Consider the following 26,964-nt stretch of genomic DNA (forward strand, 5'->3'; position numbering starts at 1 on the left):
CTAGAATACTTACTTTATCATATTCAAGATCTTCAGGTACTGATGATGATGATGATGACAACCGGTTATATCTTGATTCACTAAAACACATTAAATGATGCTTTTGAGTATCTTTAACAACAGATGATGGAGTTCTACAGAATTATTTCATCTTTAACAGTTCTGACTAAGGGATGTAGTAGAAGCACACTTTTTCACTTATGTGATTTTCACCCTGTAGCACATGTCTGATTATAGTAACTTGTGTATGTCTCATGTTGAACAGAGAGGACACATGAGTTCCCAACAGGAGAGCACACAACTGAACTTGAAAGAAAATAACATTTTATCAGACTATTAAAACCACAGTGATCTAACAGAATGCAACACCGGTTTGGAAGCCTAGGCAGGATCAGATTTGCAAGCTGGCTTCCTGTTTGGATATTCCCCACAAGACATCACTTCTTTTCTTTGCATCTTTCTTCCTTTATTGTATAGTCACTGCTCAGAATATCCCCTCACAACTAAATCCCTGCAAAGTCACCTTCACACACAAACAGTCCTGTAGCAAGGCTAGAAATATTTAGAAACTCTGTAGCCCTCAAATATAGCAGAGTGCCTATATTCAGTTTGTCCCTAAAAAGAAATGTTGCAATGGTAATTAGAGGAAGACACCTGTTAGAATGAAGTGTGTTCCTAGGTGTCTCTGTAATTTTGGCCAGCATGCTCAGCTCACAGTCCAGCAGGGCAAAAACATAGGCTCCTGGATGTCTGACTGCTCTAGCCTGTTGGCCCCATGAGTCCACAGCCCAGTCCCAGAGCACCTTCATGACTGCTGCCTCAGCCAGCTGGATTAAAGCCTTCTCATTACTGCCCATTTTATTTTACATCATCTATCTTTCACAACTGTCCATAGATTACACCTAAAAACAGGATTTGAGTTCTTTCTCATTGCTCATTTGTGAATTTACCATAACTTGATTGCACCAGGAAGGGGTTCACTGTTAAAGTTCCCCCATTTCACATACAGACAGCTTAGATTTTAAACATCCCAACACATCATCCTACAGAAAAAAAAAAAATAAAAAAAAATCAAAAGCTCATTTGAAATACTACTAAAAACCAGTGAAGAATTTTAGAAACCTGTGACAATAAGTTTTCATTTTTGAACCCTTGGGAACTTCTGTGGCACAGGCTGTGCAGGGAGCTCTGGGAATACACTGGGTTTGAGCCAAGATAAACAAAATGGTTAATATCCCTCTGTACAGAAGCACACTGCAAACATCAGTGTGCAGCATGTCAGAGACAAGCAGCCTATTTCCTTACCTCCACTTCCTTAACTCACAGCTGTAAGATGAAATTCACAGCAATGGAAACACAGGACTTACGGCTGAAACCACAGTAACTCTCTGAGGGGGATGTATTTCACACAAAGCAGTGTGCGAGCATTTTTAACACACAAGTGCATGTGATAACAAACGTATCTAATTGATACAAATTCACCTTATAAAAGCCACATTTACTGTACTTTTCTCCCCACATGGTTTCAACAAGTCAGTCTGATTGCATATCTTTTTTACCTTTCAACTTCTGACACCAGAGCAACACGACCATAGTCCCAGAATCTCTTTCTTATAATGGAAAACAGTAATATTAAAATCTAGAAAAGAAAAAAGAAGATATTAAAATATTTATTTTTCCCATTTCATAATAATCATTCTTAGGTGTTTAAGAACTGACAAAAAATGCTGTCTGAGCTCCTAAATCAGTTATCATTGTATCATAATATAAACTCAGTGGTGGCCATACCACAGACCAACACTACCTATCTCTGATCTCTGCAATGTATTTTTAATCTGCCCCCTGTATTTTCCCTTTTTGAAGGAGTAGAAGAAAACAAGAAAAAAGCTCCATCACTGAGTATTTCATAGATTAATTTTTTTATTTTTTTTTTAAAGAAACAAGTTGCTCTACAGAAAGCAATGATGTATCAAGGCCTGTTTTCTATGCATATGTAACGATACACCCTCACCTCCCAGTTCCTCCTCCATCCCATACCTGTTTGGCTGGAAAGTGGTGTTAGTACTGGGATCAAATACTGACTAGCCAGCCAGGATACATATCCAGATTATCTCTGTGTCAAGATTACACAGCCAATTTCCACATTTCACAATGAATATAACATTCTTATGAGAGCCTTCCTCCTAACTGGGATGATTAATTTAGATCTTTCTCCTTCATCTGGTCAGTAAACTTGGTGCAAGCAGGAAAGTTCTCTACATTCTTCACAACTTTGGCTGAAATTGGCTACAGTATTCTACAGCTATTAGGAATGACTGCCAGATAAAAATGGGAAGACAAATACATAAAACTCACTTTCTTTGGAAACCAGCCTAGGAATAACATATCAGAAACGCATCAACTGACAGTCAGTAAAAGGATATGCAGTAAAAATATATTAAAAAAAGTCAAAGCTAAGAATACAGGAGTTGATAAATCATTGTATAAATAATTTTCAGCTCTTGGATTTGAAGAAGAGAGGAGCCTCCTGCACTGCACCCAACTCTCTACCTAACCCTCCTTGAGTGTAGAGTTCAACAGCAAGGAACTCAAAAGCAAACTCAGTGTCTTAAAACTGAGCCACAGTTTTAAAAAAAAAAGGCAAACACTTCAACTAAATCTTATTAAATTCTGTGCCATTGGTCACAGAGAGCTGTAAATACCTTACATCCTCAGGAAAATGGATTTATGGTAGCATACACCAAATCAACAGCAAAGAATGCCACTACCTAACTTTGAGGAGTATCCTCTACATTCCTACAGAACGACCAGCTCAGACCACAGGTACTTCAAGTTTCTTTACAGCAGATTTCTAGAACTCAGAAACTCTTACCCCTTTAGTCTATTTTACTACCACATACCCTATTCTCAGGCCAATTTGCAGGTCTGCAGCCCTGTTTCTGGTGGCTGAAGACCACACTAGACCAAGCTTACAAAAATAACCACAAGTTTTAGTGCAGTTTCAGGCCTGTACTGCAGCCCCCAGGTAGCAACTTATCATATTAGTTCCTATCAACCTAACCTACCTGCTAACCACCTTTTGTCAGGACTGGTCAGTACATTATTCCATCTTCATCTACAGCTTCAGGAAATCTAATTTTTAAAAAGTTGGTTTTTCAAAAGGCAATACAACATGGAAAACCTGTCATTTCACAACCGAGTTAGTAATGGTGTCCCCTTCCTGAAAATGTACCCAGTACTTACACCCAAACATTCTTGCAGTTAAGATAAAATATGAAAATTTGAGCTACAACAACAAAATTCACTAATTTCATACACAGAACCTTTAAAACTGCACTCTCCCTACATCTACACATCCAACATAAAGTGACTCCACCATCCCATCTGTATGCAAACACTTATCGACACTTGAAAAGAGAAGGATGGCCTCAACTCATTTCTTATTCTGAACACTCCCAGAAATCAAATTCCAACCCAAAAAAAAAGAGAATTCTGAACAATCTAACTTTTGAGAGGCCAGAACAACTTTCAATATAAGAAACAGAAAACTGGGCTTACAAAAAAGAAGGTTACGTCGAGCAGCAGGACAGTTGGGATTCCACCAAAAGTTACTCCTTGGAGCACTGTGCTGCCCTGAGCAGTACTGTAGCAATAAGTTTCATTTGTTCTGTTGAAAGGTCCACTCCTGTTCCCGAAGAAGCCTAGATGAGAATGTCCAAAACCCAGAAAATAGAAAGGATTCATTTTGTCTATCCCTTTAAAAGACAAAAAAAAAAAAAAAAAAAAAAGGAAAAGGTGAAACCAACTTGTGAAAAGCCTGGTTGGTATTTGTGAGCTATACTAATTTACAAGTATAAAAGTGCAGGAAGATGCAATCAGAAAACTGCTGTGGAAAAGAAGGTGCCTTTGGCAATCTCTTCCCTTCACATGTGAAATATTTTGCAATAACTGGCAGGTTCAGCTAGCAGCAGTGCCCAGACAAGAATTCCAGACATCTAGTGAACTCTACAGAGATCTACAGAAGACCCCACCCCCCAAAAAAAAACCTTCCCTATCATTTAATCTATGACATCAAACTACATATTCCTGGACTGTGATTCTAGGAATCACACAGGGCATTACATATTCCAACAACAGCAGATTGAAGACTTTTTTCCTAGTTGATGAGCATGTGTGAACACTCCAGCTTGTGAACTTCATATTTAAATGTCACAATCTTGAGATCATTAACAAATTCACCATTAATTCCACAGAAAAGAACTACTACACAAATACACACACTCCCTTCTCTTCTTGGAATATTGTGTGAATTTCCTTTTTCAAAATAATTCAGCTGAAAGTCTGGCACAGCAATTATCATGTGTCATAAACAAGAAAAAACAAAGAGCTTCTCAGAGAACAGATATCTACTTCATTTTAGTCAACTGACCTGAGCAGATAACGTAGTACCATACAAGAATGTACGAGATTTGGCTATTGATACAAAGTTCTTTTTATCAGTGCAGGCAATTGCTCGTTTATTTTCGGGCTTTCCACTTCAAACATTTCCATTCATGGATCTTACTAACTTGCTGATTCCCAAGTACTTCTGCTTCATGCAGAACACACTTCTGACTGATAAATTCACAAAGAAACCACTCCCCGGAAAAAAAAAATTCTTCAAAAGCAAATATTGTAGGTCCTCATCACAGAGGTCCAGGGACACTACTTTTGGGATGTCGTGCCTCTAAGAGGAATGCACATGTCTCTGATGACAGCACTACTCTGGTTGCTGAAAAAAAAAAACAAACAAAAAAACCAAATAATTAAATATTCTCCTTTTAAGCAGCGGGAAAACAGCATGGAGAATTCTCCTCCCACAACAGCATTTGCTAAATGTTGGACAGCGTGACACGGTGAGGAAGAAATTTAGTGTCAGCTGATTTGTTTAATCACAGGGAAGAAAAAAAAAAAAAAAAAGAGAAAGAAAAAAACGACCCAACAACGCCCACAAAAGTTGGCCGTGACTCTATCCTTGCTTTCTACGGACTGAAATTTAGTGCTGACGGAAAATAAAGCACATTTGAAGAGCCTTCGGGAATCTTCAGCACAAGCCTGCACTCTAAACTCTAAGCAACACACTGGAGTTTATCAGACACTGCTGCTAGCTCTCCAAAGCTGTTCTTTTTAAACAAGCCAGCTGCCAGGAAGATAAAGGGCAGGGGAAGATCTCCCACGGGTGGGGCTGCGCCGCAGGAACCCAGGAAGCTCCGGGCTCCAGAAATGGGAGCCCGGCTGCGCTCCCGGCTCCGGCAGGGACCAGGAGCCACGGCGGGCGGGGCCGGCTTCCCCAGGAGCACATTGGAAAGCGCCAGGCTCTCCCCTGTCCCTCGGGTCCCTCCGCTCCAGAGCAGGGTGGGCTGGCTCAGCTCCCGGCGGGGAGGGGACGCTGCTCCCGGCGCTGCCCGCCCCGACCCGCTGAGGCGGGGGTCCCGCTGAGAGGGGGGGCCACGCTCACCTCACCGCTCCGCTCCCCTCCCCGCGGCCCCGCACGGCGCGGCTCCCGCCCACCCTTACCTGCGCAGAGGCGGCTTCTCCTACCCCCTCCCTTCCCTTCTCTGCCTTTCCCTCCCTTGCCCTCTCGCTTCGTCACCTCACGGGCAGTCCCGGCCCCGGCGTTACGAGCGCCGGCAACAAGTCTCGGGGCCTGCGCATGCGCGGGCGGCCCGCGATCAGCTCCCCCTCCGCCCCTGGAGCGCGCTCCTCGCTTCCCGCGGCGGCGCGGCCCCACAGGGCTGCCCCGCCGGGACAGGGCCGCTCCGGCCGGGACAGGGCCGCCCCCGCCGGGACAGGGCCGCCCCCGCCGGGACAGGGCCGCTCCGGCCGGGACAGGGTCGCTCCGGCCGGGACAGGGCCGCCCCCGCCGGGACAGGGCCGCTCCGGCCGGGACAGGGCCGCTCCGGCCGGGACAGGGTCGCCCCTGCCGGGATAGTGTCTGCCCCGCGCCTCCCCTCAGGGAACCGAGGGGGAAAGCTGCTTCTACTCTCCATCCTGGAGAAGGCTCCGGGGAGACCTTGTAGCGCCTACTGGTGTCTAGAACCTAGAAGAACATTTTATAGCACAGGAAAAAAAATCAAACCAACCCCCAAGAAATGTGAGATACGATTTCCAGAGAAATTTCACAATTTCAGGTCTGGTGAAGTGGGCAAGCGCGCAGGTGGAAGTGGAGCAGGCCACACACTGAGCTTATGGAATCATGGAATGGAGTGGTTTGGAAGGAACCTGAAATTCCATCCCTTTCAACCCCCCACCATAGGCAGGGATACCTCCTATGAGAGCAGGTTGCTCAGAGCCCCATCCGACCTGGTTTTGAACACTTCCAGGTATGGGACAGCCACAGCTTCTCTGGGCAACCTCTGCCAGTGCCTCACCACCCTCAGGGTGAAAAGTTTTTTCCTATTATCGAATTTAAACCTACCCTCTTTCAGTTTAAATCCATTCACTTTTGTCCTATCACTATATGCCCTTGTAAAAGTCCCTCTCCAGCTCTCCTGTAGCCCCCTTCAGGTACTGGAAGGTGCTCTAAGGTCTCTATGGAGCCTTCTCTGGGTTGAATAATCCCAGCCCTCTCAGCCTGCCTTTGTAGGAGGTGCTCCTGTCCTTTAAGCATCTCCATGGTCTCCTCTGGACTCACTCCAACAGCTCCACGTCTTTCTTGTTCTGGGGGCCCCGGACTCCACACTCTGAGTGGGGTCTCAAGAGGGCAGAGTAGAGGGGGAGAATCACCTTCATTGCCCTGCTGGCCAAACCTCTTCAGGTAGCTCTGAAATAAATTAATAAATTAATGGTAGTAATATGAATGTTTCATAGCCTCTTGTCTCCACATGCTCCACACACTCATATGTTGTGAATTGGAAAAAACCCAACCCCAAGACCTAGGAAGTTTAAGTTAATGAGTCTATGACAGAGCTGGGATGAGACCAATTCCCAGATATCCATAAAGACATCCTATCTTTTAAGGGGTTCATTGCTTCTAGACTACAGGCCAGGAACACTGTACAGCAGGTCCCTGCTCTCCACCTCTTCTCTACCCTTTATGTTAGTGTTCCCTCCACAGCCATTTGATACCCAGAATTGCCAACCATCCTCATCCTCCTGTGCCTTCATCCTTTGCCCCTGACTGGCAGGACAGACCTCAATGAGCAGCAGGCATATGAGGAAGTAGATGATTATGGTAATGATGAAAACTTAACTGTTCAAAGGGAGTCAGGGACCACTTGCCTTCAATGGTTTGCACCCCTACCAGCAATCTCATGGATGAAGCAGCAGTGATGTCTTAGAACAGCAACCCACTGTATAACCAACTAAAAATAATTAGGATATTGCAAGGTTCACTCTGGTGTTACATTGATCAAAACATTGGTTATCTGGTGACTTTTATGTTTAAAAGGAATTAATGTCCCAGCTGCCGAGAAGCCACTATCTGCTCCATTTGCCAGTCCTGATCCTGCCTCTCCACCTTTAACTCCTTGTATTCCTGGGTATTCAGACTCTGTGGATTACTTATGGCCCTGCATGCATAGCTGCTGTCCGGCTCCCTGCCATTTTATTCACCCACAATTGTTTTGCTCTGCCAAATCCTTGATTCACTTTTCAGAAGTGCCTGTTCAGCAGAGAGCAGCATCTGGTTGTACATGTGCTATCTGCCTTCTCCCAGCTCATCCCACAAAAAGAGAAAAGTCCTGGTCATCTGCAGTCACTGAGACATTTCAAGACAGAATGTCATCATTTACCTAGAAGATGCATTGTAGATAATCTGTGATTTTAAATTTGCTGTAACAATTATGCTAGTTAGAAAATGACATAAAAATTCTCAGTTCAGAGCGGTTCAGATTCACTGCTGGAATAAAGAAATCCTACTGTTGTTGAAGGAAGTTACTTGTTTTACCTTTAAAAACACTCTCCTCTCTAGGGCTGTGTTGGTGGGAAAGTTGTTTGGCATGAGTGTCTCAGAGTTTTTGTTCCATCCTGCCTTTTCTGGAACAACTCTCCCTGTGGACAACTTACTTCAGAACAGGATTTCACAGTGGAATAATTATAATCACTTTCTTTTAAATTAAGTTTTACTGATGTAGGTGCAGCAGAGTAGATCTACCATGTAGGTGAAGCCTCAATGTATGCTTGCAGTTCTTGCACTTCTAGGATAAAAATTTGTTTTGTTGGTTTTCTCAGTGATTTCCTAAGATGTTTGTACTCTTGATTCTTGCCAGGTTTTTCAAAATTAAGATGGCCTTGCTCTGGTTTGATTATCTTATTCTGTAGTGTAAAATAGGTAATATTTAGTGATCTCAGCATTGTAGTCTTGACATTCTTCAGTGTGATGACTTTTGCCTAGCTACAAAATAATTTTCCCTCTCTCGCAAGAATAACATCGAGCTTTTGTCATTTGTTTTTGTTCTTCCTCTGTCTAGACAGGCTCTTTAGCTAAGTGGTGTGATTTTGTTTATCTCTAATTTCAACATCAGAGTCACATTTCCCTCCTCCCTACCTCTTGTAAATAGGGTTTTGTTTACCACTGTCTGTTCTTTTGGTGACAAAAGCCACATACTGTCATTAGTTCACAAACGTTTAATTATGTTGCTAGAGCAGATGGGAAACCACCCTCAGGACCTAGGGAGCAGGTCAATAGACTCTGAAATCCTTCCGTCTTTCTTTCATTTTGCTTTCTCCATATCTACTTCAACAGCTCTTTAGCACCAGGTTGAACAAGTGTGCAAGGTATTTACACTTCCACGTGTGACTCTTCCCTTACTTTATTAAATGATTATTCTTAAGCCATTATTATGGCTGAAGAACTCCCTAGTCACTTTAGTTTGATTTATCACAGCAGGACATCCCTTGATGGGTGAACTCCCAACAGGACTTCAATAGTCTCTGGAGGTGAGTAGCAGGTGGCCTGAGCTTTGCCATGCGTGGCAACTCCCGCCGTGGTTTCTTCTCTCTGAAGAAACTCATCAGCCCAGCTTGCTGTTCCTTACTTATCTGCCTATTCAAATACACCTTAATGGATTTAATTCAGGCTTCCAGCCTGGCAGCCCTTTGCTATCTTTTAATCTTCGCCTTCATTTGGCAATCTGTTTATGAGCCTCAATACTCCACAGGACGCAGTGTGGGCATTATGGGATTTTCCTTTGTAAGGTCTGAGCATTAAAATGTTTATAATAAAAACAAACAGAAAAATCTAGACAGATACACAGATTTAAATATCATAGTACAAATCAGCAAGCAGCAAGCCTTGATTTAAATTCACAATTTATCCTTCTTTTCTCTCTATTCTTTTAATTGTTTTTGTCATGCTGCTTCTCATTCATAGGTAATATGTTGACTTTCAAGGTAGAAATATCCTTGCATTAAAGTTGGAATGTATTTTCATTAATCAATACAGCAGATTATTATACAATGTATTTAACCAAATACATCTAATGGTATTTGATAGAAATTTTCTTTTCTTTTCCTTTCCTTTTTATGTCAGATAGGAAATGGTGAATGTAGCATTGGTATTGATGCTTGAGCATGATTCATTTTTCTTGTCATCTTCATCAAGTTATACTTGGATGAAAACTGGATTTTATTAAAACACACAGGAAACTGCAGTCTAAAATAGCAATGCTGAAAAGTATGGGAGGAAAAAGTAGGCTTATTGCAACATACTTTGCATAACTTGATTTATGAAGTGGTGAACCCATGAGGTTCCTCATCACTCGCCTCTGGGCAAGGTGAGGTTTTAAACCTTGGGTTTTTTTTGAGTAGTCGCAGGTGTGGAGAATCGCTTGCTGATGTATAGGATTGTTAGGTTATTGTTAGCTTGTCGCAATGCAACCGCTGTTAGTGTGACACAGTTTGCTACAAAAGCAGGGCAAGGTGGCCTGCAACGTGAGTGACTTCATTGTTACCTGAATGTACACATTATCTTAATGCTTATCCGTGCATTAACCCCCTGTGTATAGAAGCTGAAGGGACTTAATGCATAGGTGGCACAGCACTAACCATAATTAAGTCAGCTTGCTGAGAGAAAGAGGGAGATGGAGAAACCATCTGGCACAATCTGGTTTGTCCCACTGAAGAGGAGGGCACCTGGCCACACGAGCTATTGGATTTATCAGGCACCAGGTGTGCTTGTTACCAGTATGAAATATCAAACCATTCAGAGCTTGTAAAGTTTTCCCATTTCCAGGTACAACACACATTGGTTTTACTGAACAACTCCAGTGTCCTCGAGAGCCTCTCTGCTCCACAGGTGTCCTCATTGTACACAGTGACTCCTTTTGCAACAGTACTAAGGTGAGCCCTGGACAAAATTTAGTATCCTTGCCTCAGGTTCTGCTTTCCCTGGAGCACAAAGGTGAGTAGTTGTTTGTGCAGGAGCCACAAAATGCTCCAGGAGATCTTGCAGTCTAAACCATTGGTGGGTCAATTAACTGGGTTTGCTGCAGCCTTTGATTGAGACTAAATATTTGTGAAGCAAGATCTGAAATCCTGGTTTTAATCCAAATGGGTCAGAAGAAGAACACTAGTTTTTCCCTTTTTTATTTTTGTGTTCCAAACACCACTCAGTTTGACAGCTTTGAAGAAACTACTCATGGCTGATCTGCTGTGTCCACACTCTTTGCAAAGAGTCCAGGGAGATTCCCAGCTTTTAGACATAAAAACCCTGTTCCAAGGCCTTGGTGACAACACTTCCTGGTTTACTGGCTTGATTTCCCTTAAAATGTCAGCATCAAACACACTGCTTGATAATTTATAAATTTATAGATTAAATAGTTTTTTCAAGGACTTTCATAATGAACAGTCATTTTTTTTTCTTCTGTTGGGCAGGAATTCCCCCTTTCCACTTCTGGATTTACAGATGAAAAGAATTCAGTGTTCAAACTGTGGGGTTTTCAAAGAGCTGACAAGGTCTGAGTTACAATTCCCACAGCAGCAGTGACTTGACTCCTTTGCAGACAGAGCAGGAGAGCACGGGGGGCCACTAATGACAGCAGGATGATCCTGGTGAGCCCAAGCAGGGGGTCAGGTGCCAGGGATGCAGGGCAAGTGGCTGGGGTGACTTGGTGTCAGGATGCAAAGTGACTTACACAGGAAGATGTGAAGAGCTGTGGCCATAGCAAACAGCCACGACCAAGGGCAGTGAGGCCTTTTCCAGCAAGGAAGCTCCTGAACCTGATGGAGCATGACTTTAGTAAAACACAACTGGAAATTGTGGGGACCAGCAGCATCCAACCAGTTCCAAGTGCATGACTGCTGCTTGAGGCACACCACAGACATGTGGATCCTTGCTTTCTGGCACCTCCACTTTGGGGAAGCAGAGTTGCTTCTGTTCATTCCTTAGTGTGTGATTACCCATTGGACATATTATCACCATACATTCTGATATTCCCATTCCTGTCCCTCCCTGTCCACTCTTTCCTCCCTCTATCTGTAGTATTTTATTTCCTCCCCCCATTCATCCTTTTGCATACTTCCTTTCCTGTGGTTTTGTTTTTTTTTTTTTTAGTCTCTCTAAATCACTTTTGTTTCTGTTTCATCTTTCTCCTTTCAAAGGTATGCAAAGGATATAAAGGTATTTCCTCACATCTCTTCTAGCTGGACTTGGCATGTTTGACATGGCCTCATGATTGTGGCCTAATCTGTGTAAAAAGGGAAAGTAATGTAGTCACTGCAAACTGAGCAGCTTAGACACAGGTGATCTATGGATCAATGGAGAACTTTCTTCCTTGTAACAGATGGCAAGAGGGACATGCCTTGTTTTACTAAGATACTTTAAGTACAGTAATCGTTAGAGTTAGTAGAGGTGATTAGAGTTTTGTTGATAGAAGCTGTGCTTGGCTGGTGCCTTTGAAAATCAGCTTATTTATTTTCATGTCTAAATACAGACTTGAAAATTTTGGCCAAGGCAGTTTGCTCAAGGTCATAGTCCTGACTCAGGGACAGAACTGGGAAGAGAGCCCAGATGTTTTCAGCTCTCCTTTCCTACTGATATTATGTACAGTTTCAGTAAAGCAGATGTTTATATTTAGATTCACTGAATTAGTTGTTTATATATTCAGTTATATATTAGATAGTGATAGAGTGAGTGGTCAGAATTAATCAGGGAGAAGAGCAGGTCCTGTAAAGTGGTATGGTTTTTGGAATGAGATAAAGTCAAGGACAGAAGAAAGGATCAGTGTTACATGGGAGCACCTAGGCAAACTTTTCCTGCCTTCACAACATGGTGCACCTTTTCTTTTACACCCTGTCTGGGTCAGCTCCTGGGGCTGTACAGGCACAGCTAAGAGAGTAGATGCTGTATGCAGAGCCCTGGTATGAGCAGAACTGAGGTTTAAGGCCCCAAATTGCCAACTGGTCAGGGCAACAGTGAGCCAGGGTGATTGTAAATTCTTTGCACCATAGTTCCTGCGAAGATTACAAGAGTTTCATACATCAGTGTAAGAACTTGAACTTATTATTCAAATTATCATAGTGAGAGTCTTTCTCAATGGACATGGAATTGTGTTAAGGAACCACTTCCACTTAGGAAACAAGACCACTGTGTTCTGTCATTGCTGTGGTTTCTAGCTCAGTTTCAAGGCAACCCAAGCAACAGTATATTTTCATATTCTGTTATGAATCACAGGATTTTCTCATTCACAGCAAATGTTCAACAGTTTACCAGCCTGGAAACACGGTGAAGACCAGAGTTAAGCTTTCCTACCATAAGGGACTGAAAACAAATCAAACAGTGAAGCCTCCAAAGAGTTTTACGAGACAGTTTTCCAAAACTGCTTCATGTAATGATTTTCAGATTCCTCCCATTGGATTTGCAGAAACTGAACTTCCTTGAAAACATTGTTTTCCTGTACTCTGCTTCCTAGGTTTTCCAACAGAGCTGGTCAAAATGATCAAGCATTTCAAATTTATTCTCAGCTTATCTATGCCTCTGCTCAAATTGTAGTAATTATTTCTAGCTTTGCTGTCACAAGTCAAAATATTCCTTGCTCTATTTTAAAATCAGAGCACCCAAGTTTTGCTCAGTGAGAAATGGACTCTAAATTCCTTCTCATACCTTTGAAAAATCTTCTCTATGTGTATGATTTTTTCAAAAGACCCTGGATTCTGCACTGGCAACTGCTGAAGCTAAGAGCCATGCTGCATAGATAAAATAAATTTTAGTACACATGTCTTTAGTTATTCAGCCTGGAAAGCTGACAGATGCCAGCTTCAAATTCATGGCATTTCCTGCAGAATCACATGTCAAAGCCAAAATCAAGGTTCAGAAATGTGTTTGGTTGCTATGTGGAAATGTTTGCCATTCCTGGATTAATGGTTTTGAATAAGCAAATGGTAAGGTAAGAAAAAGAAAAAAAAAACACCAAACAACTGAAGTTTGTGTTTCACGCTTCAAGTGACCTGACCAAGTGTGGCTAAATTCCCTTTTAAAATCAAATGACCATGATGCATCTCCCATGGTGCTGCAGTATGAATGCTAAAAGGATTAAAACTGGTCAGATCACAGAGCTTTATGTTTTGCTCTTTTAAGGGCCGTGTTATATCCGAGACCTTATATTCCTTTTTTTACATAGATATGAGTGCATGGCAGGAAATTACATAATTTCCTGTGCCATGAAGTAAAATATCCTTTTATGTTTTGTTTTGGAGTCAACTACACAAAAAAAAAGGTGTTTTTATCAGTCCTTTTCTTCTGAATTCTTTTTAATTAAATAGCAATAACATTCAAAAATGTTAAAAATCAATACCATGGTAATATAAATAAGTGAAAACAGCTTCATTGTAACTGCTTGAGTAGGAGCAGTCTATCCACACATCCTTCTTTCTGAACGTTGCAGCATTATTTGAAAACAAAAGTAAATTAGGCTGCTATTTTGATATTTGTTGTTGTGCAATTCTCAAAGGTATGACAAACTACCCAATCTAGACAGAAGGGGAATGGAATGAAGAGGATAAATAATAAATCACCAGTAATAGTAACCAGCTCACTATATTTTAAAAATGAGTTAATGATTTGAAATTTTATTAACAGATCTAAAATCTTTTACAATGCATTTCAAATAATCTACAGGCCTTTAAGACCATCCTCAGAAGAGACATCAGCATTCTGAAGACAAAGAAAATCTTCCTGCAAAAGTTCAGTGAAATGCTTACAGCCTCTTTCTGTTTAAAACTAATGAGCATCAAACACCAGGATGAGGGAGTTTAGTCTGATCCAGATCATGATTTCCAAGATGGTTTTGTACCTCTTGAAACTCCCAGCTTCCTGGAAGCCTCTCAGACATGTTCTCCCTGTATGAGCCCAGCTTGCCCAGAGCTCAGACAGCCAGGCCTGGTGTTGTTGCTGGACCCATTCCGAGCTCTACCTCACCATTCTTTTGACCACAGCACTAATGTGCTGTTAACATCAAGGACAAAAGCCATGTGCAAGTAATTATTTTTGAAACTGAATACATTTAAGTTCCATGGTGTAAAGCCCACAGACATGCAATACACCCAGAGTCACTTCAACAGCAGAGGTGACAGATGGAAAACAGCCACGTGAGTAGTTTAGCTCATTTTTCTATTGTTGCAGGTACCTTTTTGCCAATCAGTAGATTTGCTAAGGCACTGCCCAAGCTAATTTTGAATATCTCAGTGAGGACTAGCAGAAGCCTTTGGGCAGCTGCTCTTTGCTCTGTGGTGTACCAGAAGTCTAAACTATCAGTTCTGTCTTGTCATCTGTGTGTTGTCACTTAATTTTGCCTTCTACAATCTTGCATTAGGTTTTGTGATTTTCTGTACAAGTAGCAGCCCTTTTTAGAGTTTTTTTACACTCCACTAACAAATTACTGTTTTGCACAGCAACTCATCATTTTTATCAGAAGAGGTTGCTTTTTAGCTCTCACTCATCTTGGCCTTTTATCTTTATTTTTGGCCTGTAGAAAAAAAATCTTCCAGCAAAGTTAGTAATGCAAATTATTCAAATTACATTAACATGTATTTCATAATCTTTCTGCCTTTACAGCTTCTCCTGGTAATAGAAATAAACTACAGCTGCTAGAATATAGTGTTATTCTTTCTCTATCTAAGTTGGGGAAAAGTGATTCATTTTCTCTCTTTCTTAGCAAAAGAGGACACTCTGTTCAGTGAAGCGAAAGTTATTAGAGCTAAAATTAACTGGAGGAAATACAATCCATAATTAAGCCAGGTTACTCAGTGCCACAGATGCAGTAGGAATAGTATTCCAACTGTATTAGCATGAGAGGAAAATGGGGACATCACTTGGTTTTTGGAATGTCAAATGACACACAAACTTGGCACAGAATCAGTAAGGGTTATGGGACATTGATTCTGCACATTAAGGCAGAAAAAACATACTTTAAAAAAAAGCTGATAAATTTCTACACTATATATACAGTTGCAAGGGAAAAGCAGCATTTTAACTAGCTGATAAATGGGGTCTGATTAGAAATTAAGTGATGCTCCTACAGAATTCAGTATTTCTCAGTAATTAGAATATTCCTTAATGTAGTGGACTGTGATGTAAAGCAAGCAGTTCAGGGCTGTATGCTTATTTATCTGATTCAACTACATTAGCTAAATGTCAGTGTTTTTGCCAGCAGCCTATGCTGCAGCCATCAGAGGGGTGATGAGTCCTGCTTCCTCAGCTACAAACAAGGAGCAGACTGGGGCGGTGGGGAGGAGACTGCTGAAGGCATAGAAAATTCTGTATTTAAACAGTTGTGTTTGCTTTTCTGTTAAAAAAAAAAAAAAAACTCTTGAAGATCTCCTTTCTGCAAGAACACTGGCACTTTGCAAACACTGCCAACACAAACCCCTTTGGGCGAGCCAGCTGACATCAGCTGACCAAGGACATGGGAGAACTTTGGACATTTTATCCATTGCTCCTCAGACAGACAGCCTATTGTCCTGGCCATCTGACCAAAACAAGCTCATGAGTAAAAGCAGAAGCTGCCTATGGAAGATGTGCTTATGTCAGTGCAATCTGAGAAACACAGCACCAGAAGAGAATAACCCAATAGGATGTGATCTTTCAGATATTTCCATTGGAAATGGTCAGCTCAGTCTGGTGATGAGGTGATGAGGAAAAACAGTCTCATGTCCTTGCCTAGATTAAATGAGTTGGACAACTTCTGTATAGCTGAAGCAGGTGTTTGTTTGGACCACAAAAGTTGCTACAGAAACTGGCTCCTCAGCAGGAGAGTAAACACTAGGGACTGAGGCTGAGGTTACAGCATCTTTAGAACGAGATCTGTGCACTCAGATTCATCTCAGACATGGGACAGGAAGTTCTGTTTCCCAGAGTCAAGTTAGCCAGAGCTCACAACACAAATCTAATGTCCCTTTTATGACTTTATACCAAATGGAAGGGAAAAGGGAATACATGGGGGGCGGGTAAGTCAGGTGATAGCTGACTGAAAACAAAGCCTTTTGGTACAAAAATTAACAAGGCCAAATTTTTACAACAAATCATGATCAGCAGAAAGATCAATACAACTGCATTGAGCAGCTCTGCTGTTTTCAGTCTAGCCCTGGGAGACATCCAGATGTCTTGTGTTATCAGGCCTTACCTTCTGGAAACTTTTCCATGTCAGATACTTGCAAAACAAGCTGAGGTCACAGGGAGCAAACTCCAGTGAGCTGTACTGGCTTACAGAAGTCCTGGGTGCTTCTATTCTGTCTTTGTATACTGAGCAAGCTATTCATGCTCTCCTATGAAGGCTGAGAGATAGGGCTGTTCAGCCTAGAGAAGGGAAAGGCTCTGCAAACACCTTAGAGCACCTTCCAGTACCTAAAGGGGGCTTACAAGGGAGCTGGAGAGGGCATGCAGTGACAGGACAAGGGGGAATAGCTTCAAAGTGACAGAAGAGAGGCTTAGCTTAGATGCTAAGAGGAAATCCTTTACTGTGAGGATGGTGAGGCACTGAAACAGGTTGCCCAGAGAAGCTCTGGCTGCCCCATCCCCAGAAGTGTTCAAGACCAGGTTGAGCAGGGCTTTGAGCAGGTTTGGTGAGCTCCACACTCTCTTTCTAGACCTGTTTGGTTCAGGGCCAGTCCCTGCAGAGGAATAGAGGCCCCACCACCAGCACAGGCCATGACAACCGGGAAAGAAGCTAAAGATTCCTGTGAAATCACACTTTAAGGTGTGTAGCCTGGGTTTGCTGCTGGGAATATTCAGTTTGCAGCACTGTTGGGTGACTGGTGGGTGCATTGGTGAGGCAGTTTGAGGGGGGAATGCCTTCATTCATAGCCTGCAGTTTACTTCCAATTTTGAAGCCTCTAAACATGACCAGCCTCTTCTGCAGTGTTTTGTTAGCTGTGTAAAACTTGGTGTGTTTGAAGCTGAAAAAGCATGTGAAACAGAACTTGTACTTGAATTCTTTTTTAACTTGTCATATATATACACCTGCATCTTAACCACTATTTTTTACTTCTGTACTCCTAGATTCAGAAGGCTCTGACTTTATGGAAAAACAGAGCAAAAATCTACCCAGAGCTGTATTCCCATCTCGGTAAGGCAAACATATTGCACAAACATGGGCACTTCTTGGAGCACACAAAAACTGTTGCCTTTCCCATCACTCAAGCAAGAGCTGTTTTAATATGGGCCCAGCTGTAATACAAAAGGGTTATGTCCGTGGCAATTAAATCTTCAGTAGTTTAATATTCAGATCCTCAAATACTGCAAATACATTTCAGACAGTCTTGTTCCCCAGGATAATAGCTACATAATTAGGGTAAGCCTTTCACACTTTCTCTTTGATCCCATTGGACTTATTTACCAAAAATCATTGCATGGATGTGCCCAGCAAATGTCTTACAGAAGTGCTTGTAAGAAAATTAAAAGCTTAAATATAGCGATTCTCTCTCCACTAAGTACTGATTTTTATTAAAACTGGGAGTTGCTCATACTTCACCCCTTGCAGCCTCTTTGAATCCTCTGTTTGACATTTCAAAAGTGCCATGCAGGTTCTAATACACATTACACAGAAAGAGCCATTATAAAATTCCTGACTTTTTCTTGTTTGCACGACAAAGGGGGAATGGCAAATCCTCCAATTGGACCAGATAATCACTCCCCTGTGAAAAGCCTGCAATACACATCCTCTGTTTTCTTCTTAGCTGAGCTTCAAGTGTGTTTGGTCAATAATTTTATTTTGGGTGTGAAGCCCATAAATCACCTTCCAATACACACTGGACAGTGGAGAGTCCGGGTGGATTTGGCTTCAGCCACAGGAGAAATCACATCTGGATACAGGAAAGCTGGGTGCTGCTGGAGCAATCAGACATTTTCATTTCATGTTGTCATGGTCTTTTGAAGAACACTCACTGCAGAATAGGACCACACTCTGGAGCCAAGATTAATTGGATGGATAAATAACTGTGGGATCACGTCTTCTGACGTAAGAGAGAGACCATTACAAATCCATGCAGTTTTATCCAGGTGGCCATATAAAACCTAACAAATTCCCTGCCGGAATTGAGCTGGCCAACACTTAGCCCATCTGCAGAAAACTTTGTCAGGCATCTGAACATTGCTCAGGTGGTTTCCAAGCCTCTGACACATCTCATTGTGTGACAGTTCTTTTGCCCTGGCCTCTGGGAATCAGTAATGTGCCATTTGACTGGAGAGTCCTGAGGGAAGAGCTGGGTGTATGGAGCTCTCCTAAAGGGCTGAGGGGGTCTCAAAGATTTCAGGAAAAACCTTCCCTCTTATTTGCAAGTGTGGGAGTATTTGACATGAGCTGAACTTGAAGCTGACAAATGAAGTGGATATTTTTCAGTGCCGTTTTTGTCTTGGGAATGGATGTATTTTGAATTAATATACAAATGCATGTCTGAAATTCTTCTCTGGAGAAAGATGCTACACAAAGTGCAGGATTAAAGAATGCACTGCCTTAGGCCATGCACAGGCTGTTACTTTGTAGTCTGTTCCATTTTCCTCTTAAAACTCAATTTAGCTAAGTAAGGTGCCCTTTTAACATCTAACAGAGGCTTTATCATGTTTAAGTAGACAAGTTTCTTAAAAGGTTGTCAAGACAAAGTGAGCAGTAACAGAAATGTTGAGTGGGGCTCTTTCAGACAGCTTTATTGCCTTCCCCTGAGTACAAAACAGGCTGCCTCCCTCAGCTAACACTTGTTTTAATGAGGGATGAGCCACAGGGGTGATTTTGTACAAGTTCATTACATTGCATCCTCCAGCCAGACTGTCCTCAGGGCACACCATTCAGCCTGGGCATTGGATGAAATTGGACCAATTTTAAATCATTTACAGAGGCATATAAAATCCAAAGGGCCTTTGATGCTGAAGGCATTTGTATGTAGGCTCAGGTATGTGGCTGCTGGAGGGGATGAGAATCTGGCCCAAGTGCCATGCTCCTTCATGCTTTTATCAATCACATTTTACTTTTTCAACTCATTTCTCCTGAGATTGGTGCCAAAAATAGATTTCCACATCTTACGCTAGCAAAGGCCAGGGAAGAAAATGGGTGTAAGTTTCCAGTTTAAATGTTACAAGGTAAACATCCAGCCTCCTCACCCCAGCCTTCAGATCAGCTTCACTGTCTAGAGCCAGGGCTCTATTGTGGTTGTTAACAGCATTCAAAATACTGATATTCTTTATCCATGCTGGGGAACAGTGAAGTGGTTTCTCATGTTCACTGGGAAGTGATCTGCCTTTACATAAAGCCTTCTTCTTCTAAGCATGAGTGTTATGAAATCCACAGGAATCCATAAAGAGTGATGGGACATTTTTCTAAAATGTCACACCCGTACATCTTCCACCTTCTGTGATTCAGAAGCAGCATAAAAGGTCATAAATCATTCAACTGCTGTGATTCACTGCCCTGATTCATACACTTGATACAAATACTTAGAGATCAAAGTGGAACCTAACCCCCACCACACTCCAAGGATTTAAATTATTTTTCAATGCTTGCTATAAAGATGGACTTCCAGCTAAAACTAAAGCTTCTCCTGATTGATATTGGCTGTTTAAAGTAGCAAGTTCCCTGCAGTTAAGAGTGGTGCTGCCTTTAAGAGTCATATGGGGTAGTATATGCAGCAATGTGTTCTGCATCCGTGCTTCCTCCCTAGCAATGCTGAACAGGGGACACTTGTGGCTCACGGGGCTTCTGGGCAAATATTTACAGGGAATTAAAAAAACATCGGAAATTTTTTACCCGTTAAGGAATCTGGGAGCCCCCTAAACCCTCTTGTATTAACTTTGCAGTGGATGAAGGTGTTAAACTGGCATGTGTCTACCAAGAGGGGAGTGATCCTTTTAAGTCCTTTGCTTCATCCCCACTTGTGAAATTTGTTGTGCCAGTGGGACGAGGCTGGCTATAAAACCCCAGCACTGCGGACATCCCTCCAGCTCGGGCAGCCTGCCAGCACATCTCTGCTGAGAGCAGCCCCAGGGAGATCCCCCCTTCATCTCTGCCCGGCAGGGAACTGCTTCGCTGACGGGGGAGGATGGACCTGAGGTGTGCCTGGATGCTCTGCGTGCTCTGCCTCGTCCTCACGGTGCAAGCGTTTACCCAGGAAGGGTTCAAGGAGGTGGTGCTGAAGCAGCTGGGGCTGTCCGAGGTCCCTAAACTTCATAAGAGAGACTTGGTGGATGTGGTTATCCCAGACCACGTGAAGAACAAGTACATGTCCATGCTGAAGCGGCAGAGGGTGAAGCGCCGAGCTTTGCCGAGCCTGGCTGGCATCCTCAGAGGGATCCCGGGACACACAGGTAACCTTTCTGCTGCTGGCAGCATCCCAAGCACCCTGCTGGGCCAGCGGAATCTGCCGGGGCTCTCCCGGCCGGCCGCAGAATGGGCAGGGGCAAAGCCCCGAGGGGAAAGGGGAATGAGGGTCGGGTTTGGCTCCAAAGCTCAGCTGGGCAGAGGAGATGCATGCGACAGCATCGGAAAGATTGACAAGCACTCTTTGCACCTGGAGAGGGGGTCCCACAGTCCTTCCAAAGGACAGGATGCTGCTGGAGCATGATAGAAGCCTTGGTACCCTGGGAACAGTCTGGACAGGTAGGTGGGGGGGAAAAAAGTGCAGGCCACGTAGGTTTTGGGTGAAATCTACAGCAAGTCCTCTAATAGGAATCACACGTCTTGGAGGATGTTTCACTCTCTCTCATCTCTTTCTTGTTTAAGTTTGTTTTTTACAGGAAAAATTATCAAGGAGGAAAATAGCCATACAGATACAATAGTGGCTGTACAAGGGCACTTAGAGCTTACTGTGCTTTCAAAGGACATACACAGCACCCGGGGCAGCAAATGAAAATACTTTGTCATTCGAAGTGGTGCAGTTTCCTGCTCTCATGCCCAGCACTGGCACAGAGGTGCACACTTTTTGAGGTGTGCTCAATTTGAGGTTATATTATGTGAGAGATTTAGTTCTTCCAGACTGCAGAGACTCAGACACAGGAGAATAATTAGGGCATTTGCAAGACACTGATTTAAGTATACATTAGAAAAGCTGTGTTTAGCAGCTGTCTCTGCTACACATGGGCTCGACTGGGAGCATGGAAGGAGTGTGTTGTGATGATAATTGTGCATGAAATGTGGTGGCTTTGCTCAGCAGGATGGCAGTGACAGGCTATCTTTTTTGTCCCCAACTGCACAGGTATGACAGGAGAAGTCCTCTACTCTGACACAACCTCACACCAGAAGCTGATGTTTGACATGGAGGGCAGAATACCTAAAAACAGTGAAGTCACAATGGCTGAACTGAAACTCTTCAAAAAGCCTCTGGACAGAGCAAACCTTCCTGCCAAGCAGTCTCACAGGCCTGTCTCCAACGCCAGAGTCAGCGTATACTGGGTGCAGCAGCATCATGATGGTACCAACAGGACCTCCCTGATAGATTCCAGGTAAGAAAGGGGCTTCTGCTGGAATTACAGTGTTTGGGTCCTCTGGGGTGCATTTGGGTATCATGTGGTTGTGCCTCAGCTCAGTCTGATGGGGTTTACATCTGAAGGGAAGTAAATGTGATGTGATGTGAGTTTATATGGCCTCTAAACCCAGAATGAGCTTGTAAGAGATATTATGCTAAGATAGCAATATATGATGATGCTTTGAAATAATCTATTAAATGATGCCATGTACTGCTACATCTTCCCTGCTAAAATCCTCCTCCTGGTCCAATTCTCTGTCACTAACTCAAGTGGGTTACTGGCTGATGGTATTCTTTCCACTCGACATTTTATTAGCTGGTTTAAACAAATAAATTTTGCAAAAAGCATTTGATTCTGCAATGGTGAGCTCTGTGGAAGTTTTGCAACCCTTGAAGGCAGAACTAGACTAGACTAGAAACTTATGGCTCTAATGCAGCTCAGACAGGAGCAGGTGGGAGCCTGGTGTTTACCAGGCTATTGTCACCAATACTGAGGCTGCACATGATCCTGCAACACTTAGTTTTTTGTACGAGCATGTAGAGAGGGTTTTTTCTGTCTCTTCAGTGTCTGTTAGATCTGCATGCTTCTTTTTGAGGTGGCAATTAACTGCTGTGGGTGCTCACCCAGAGCAAAAATGATCGTGTAATCAAGGCCTGTGGTAATCTATAGAAAGTAAATTATTCTGCTGCAATAACAGCACTGCCAGCCCAGGATTTATCTGGTAGGCTTTTCTAATGCCAGCCCTTGTCATACAGGCTGGTTGCTATTCATGATTCGGGCTGGAAGAGCTTTGATGTGACCCAGGCCGTGCATTACTGGCTGCGAAACAAGAGGCGGGAGCCGATGTTCCTGGAGGTGTGGATCGAAGGGGAAAGGATGGGCAGCTATGCCTCGGAAATGGCCAAAGCCGTGCGCTTCACCTCGCAGGACCCCAAGGATAAAGCCCTAGGCAAGCCTGAGCTGGTGCTTTACACTCTCAACTTGGATGACTATGGGTATGTATGAAACCTAAATCTGTACTGTCTCCGGTGTAATTTTGCCCCTGAATTATTGTGGCAGGGGGGCAAACCCAGGGTAGGCAGCTCTTACCCTCACAAGTGTTTACCAGCTGTGAATGGAGTAGTTAGCTACTGCTGAATCCCACCTCTCCTCTTCCCTAAATCTGTTGTCTGAATACTCAAACCGGCCCGGGTTTCATGTCTCAGAGCCCACCTGTGCCATTAGCAGCAGGGCTGATTTCCCCCACTTCCCACTTTGCAGTTATAGCACCCATTCCTGTTTCTCCCTTGGTGTCCAGGAGCCCTGGGGACTGCAGGGAGGAGTCGGCGATGGGGAAATCCACCTGCTGCCGGCAGAAACACTACATCAGCTTCCGCGAGCTGCCGTGGGCTCAGCACTGGATCCTGGAGCCGGCGGGGTTCCAGGCGTTCCGCTGCTCCGGGAGCTGCCTGCAGCCGCCCCGCGCCCTGCGCCGCCTCGGCTCCGGGCAGCGCTCCTGCGCCGTGGCCGGCAGCTCCGCGCTGCCCATCATCTACCTCGTCAAGAGGGGTAACCGCACCGAGATTGAGGCGGCCGAGTTCCCCAACATGATCGTGGAGCGGTGCAGCTGCGTGACGGACGGCGTGGCGCTGGTGTGACGAGTGGGTGGCCTGGGGTGTCATCCATTCCCACCAGCCCTGCCAAGAGCCACCCCGGCCCCCGGCCCCGGGGCCAGTGATGAAGGTCCCTGCAAGGGAGTTCCTGCCTGCAAGGGTCAGCAGCACTGGGGCCCTGCTGGCCTGCAGAGAGAGTGCACTTAGAGGCACTGTCCGTCTAGATGGGCTCAGAGGAACATGCATTTCACATATGGGAGGAGTGCCTAAGGAGCCTAGTGCTTCTTGAGGTCCCCTTGGTGCCAGCTAAATTTCACTGAATTTGTTTCAGCCCCCACCCTGGAGTATTGCAAACAGCTCCAGGCAAAAGAAGAGTGCCCATCACCAGGTGAAGAAGAAATGCGTGGGCTCGGCTTTTCATTCTTAGGCTGCTGGGTCTGGTCCTTGTCTGTGCAAGCTGTGTTTTTAGTGAGCTGCAGAGCAGAAGCACTTACATGTATATAATCTGTACATGCACACAAGTACAGAGAGTATGAATAAATGTGTTATTGTCTACATGCTGAGTATCTACATATTGATTACAGACATATATATAGGTACATCAAATATTGCCTAGAATTTATGTGCATATGTATTGCATGTACATATACATATCTACATGTACATAAAATATTATCTGAAACTCAAAGATTTATATTTTTTGCCTCTGCACCACGGGATTAACAGTTTTAAGCAGAATTTAGAATCCTGGAATCAACTGGAATATTAGGACTTAGGTTTGCTTCCATGAGTAACAGTTTGTTTTTCTGATTCTGTATTACAGTTATTTCAATTTAGGGATATTTTTCAAGATGTGTGTGCTTTCAAAATCAAGGAAACAATAAAACACAAGTATTAAAGTTGCCATGTGTTTCCTTATATTTATTCTTAGCTCTAAAAGTGGAGGGGAAAAGATCTGTCATACTTCCGTGAGTATCCGGTGCCCAGCTCCTATAAACATACACGCTGTAACAGCTCTTAGCTACCTGTGTGATCCCACCTTCTCCGGTGAAGCTTATCTGCTCCCCCAGGGACTGGGCTGAATTAGCAGGCAGAGCAGAGCCTGCACTGCCAGCGCTTCATCCCGAGCTGCTGCGGAGTTTAAGCCAGCACTTTCTTAAGGAGAAAACCTAGACTCTGATCTGCCAGCAGGAGGTGGTGCTCTCCCCGTGAGCCGCAGCCGTGGCAGAACCTGCAGGGAGGGGTCAGCTGAAGCTGCAGTGCAGGAAGGGATGAGCTGCCTCCCATTTTAACCCCATCCCGTCCTGTTGGACATCTGACCAGCACATACCCTGGAGACACGCTATGATAACGTGGTTTAACCCCTACGTGAACTGTTCTGAACTGCTGGCCAGGGTGCCAGGTAATGCTAACCATTTCCACCTTCATGTCAGACTCTTCCCCTCGGCTCATGTAACCCATTGAGATGGCAGTGGCTCTGGGGATGAAGCATTTGCTGCTGACTATTTCTCTTAGAGGGTGGGATGTGATCCCTGAGGCTCTGGTTGAACCTGCTGCTGGTGCAAGGACTCTGAAATGTGTTTGTCTGGCTAGACAGGGTGCCCATGGACCACAGGAAAAGAGGGACCTGTCTGCAGCGGTTCTGTATCGTATCATCCATCAGGAAGATATGAGTGTTCCTGCTGCTCTGCAGGACCCCGGCTCTGAGGTCACCCAGGCATCTCTGCCATCACCTCATGGGTAGGCTGGCACCTCTCACTTGTGTTAATACGTGGCAAAAGAGCTTTAAGGGGAGGAAAAAAGGCAAAAGTACAGACTCACCATTCACCAGCTCTGGGCTACAGGACTATGCGTCTCTGGAGTCAGAATTGGATGAGCTGGAATGATCTCTGGCCATTCCCTTCTCATGACTATGTAGTATCTATCTTAATGGCATTGGCATTCAGCCCCAGGTCCTCTCCACCCAGCTCGGGGCAGGGCGTTGCCTGAAGGCCAGGAGCTATCACCACGAAGAACAAAGGCGATGATCTAGCCACACACTGAGCCTGGGGAAAAAAGTGTTTGAGCTGGTTGCTGCCTGAGAATGAAGAGCATTAACCCTGGCTTCCCTCCAGCCTCCAGCACTTGCACTTCAGACATCATTCATCCTCCATCCCAGGAGAAATTCCATGCCGTGCAGTTTGGGGCAGGCTGTTGTGGGAAATGGGGAACAGAGCATCGCAGGAGCGGCGGGGCGGACAGGGCTCCTCCTCTCCACCAGGATCCTGTGCTGTGTCCGGCACCCCTCGCTTTGTCTGGCTGTCTTTGCCCGGGTGTCCTGTGGACAGGAGGTGCACAGAAGCGAGCGGTGGGTCTGTGTGCATGTGTGTGACACCTGGAGGGCGGGGAGGGGGAGGTGATGGCCAAGGAGACCTGGTGTTAGTGTGGGGAGAACTGTGGGTATTGCAGGGTGCAAATCCGTGAGCTGTAAAGCCCTGCCTGCCCTGCTGCCTGCATGGACACTTGGATTTATCGCTAGGACAGCTGCACAGATGTCACAGCATCTCTGCTGGGGCTGGTTTTGAGCTTACATTTGCACTGAAGCTCCTCACTTTTGCGGAAACAGGACACTGCTCCTCTAAACTCCAGACAGCTTTGCAACGAAAACGTTGCAGACTTGGAGGCTCGGCTGATTTGGAGAAGGCTCCAGAGACTTCTACACTGTAAACTCCTGGGCAGAAGGCTGTGGATGAAATACTGCCGCACCTGGGGCTTTTTCAGACATCAGCCCGTGCTACAGGTAATTATCTCCCAGTCTGTCATCTTCAATCCAGGCTGTATTTGCTGTGACACCTTCTGTGTGCTACTTGCATGGGTACAACTTGTAATGCACACAAAAGCTGCCAAGCTGTCATGTTCTCCTTTCCATCTGAGCGGCATCACAGTCTCTGAGGAAAGGCAGAACATCTCAGATACCTGGCAGCAACGTGGTTCAGCATTGTCATTGATGCTGTGCTGTTATAAAATAAAAAAGAACAGCAGTGAAGGGGCATAATGAACCACATAGAGCCAGAAACAATTTTAAAAAATTGAAAAGTGCTTTAAGGCAAAACCAGCGTTAAGCTGTCAGGCATCCTCCTGCACTGCTGAAAGCACAGAGCACCCAAGTGCTGCTCAAGGAGCAGGAGGTGTGTGCTCTTCACGTGGAGGACTTCAACAGCCCTGTTAGTCCCACACTCCAGGTTAGGTCCTTGTGTGAGTATTCGCGTGGCAGCGCCTTAACTAAATCTTGTCAGAAGTATGAGCTTATCATGAGTGTGAGCTCTGGCTGGCTGACATGGCACTGCTCACAGGGTGACCTTTAAGGGCCTGCAGTAGTTAATGGAACGGGACACAGGGTCTGGAGCTGGTCCTATCAGTCTCAAGAGAGCTTTCCTTAAGAGAGAGGCCTGGGCATGCCAGCAGCAC

The 26,964-nt window shown here is 44.3% G+C and overlaps 2 protein-coding genes across 4 annotated transcripts in view; one reads left to right on the forward strand and one right to left on the reverse strand.

The window, feature by feature from the left end:
• The window catches only part of TMEM63A (transmembrane protein 63A), a 32,763-nt gene extending 25,617 nt beyond the window's left edge, over positions 1 to 7,146 (reverse strand). The window contains exons 1-6 of the mRNA XM_086875217.1: positions 7,108 to 7,146; positions 6,674 to 6,802; positions 5,557 to 6,079; positions 3,559 to 3,701; positions 1,560 to 1,639; positions 14 to 80 (exon numbers count right to left, since the gene is read on the reverse strand). Of these exons, the coding sequence (XP_086731343.1) occupies positions 14 to 80; positions 1,560 to 1,639; positions 3,559 to 3,701; positions 5,557 to 6,079; positions 6,674 to 6,802; positions 7,108 to 7,146 (981 nt within the window). The remainder of the gene's footprint in view (positions 1 to 13; positions 81 to 1,559; positions 1,640 to 3,558; positions 3,702 to 5,556; positions 6,080 to 6,673; positions 6,803 to 7,107) is intronic.
• A 3,067-nt stretch (positions 7,147 to 10,213) lies between these two features.
• LOC111945593 (left-right determination factor 2-like) lies at positions 10,214 to 24,420 on the forward strand. Of its 3 annotated transcripts, none has more exons than XM_086870314.1 (9): positions 10,214 to 10,320; positions 10,855 to 11,031; positions 12,670 to 13,364; positions 14,096 to 14,565; positions 17,474 to 17,540; positions 20,261 to 20,767; positions 21,655 to 21,901; positions 22,681 to 22,920; positions 23,223 to 24,420. In XM_086870314.1, exons 6-9 carry the CDS (start codon positions 20,503 to 20,505, stop codon positions 23,560 to 23,562), a joined length of 1,092 nt encoding a protein of 363 aa, XP_086726440.1. In that variant the 5' UTR covers positions 10,214 to 10,320; positions 10,855 to 11,031; positions 12,670 to 13,364; positions 14,096 to 14,565; positions 17,474 to 17,540; positions 20,261 to 20,502; the 3' UTR covers positions 23,563 to 24,420. The 3 variants fall into 3 exon arrangements, with proteins under 3 accessions (XP_086726440.1, XP_086726449.1, XP_023804027.2); XM_086870323.1 differs by lacking the exon at positions 12,670 to 13,364 and adding an exon at positions 17,062 to 17,171; XM_023948259.2 differs by lacking the exons at positions 10,214 to 10,320; positions 10,855 to 11,031 and adding an exon at positions 17,062 to 17,171 and having other exon boundaries at positions 13,203 to 13,364.
• The last annotated feature ends 2,544 nt before the right edge of the window (positions 24,421 to 26,964 follow it).

Source organism: Cyanistes caeruleus, chromosome 2 (genome assembly GCF_971803275.1).
Source record: "Cyanistes caeruleus chromosome 2, bCyaCae1.hap1.1, whole genome shotgun sequence".
NCBI classification, from domain to species: domain Eukaryota; kingdom Metazoa; phylum Chordata; class Aves; order Passeriformes; family Paridae; genus Cyanistes; species Cyanistes caeruleus.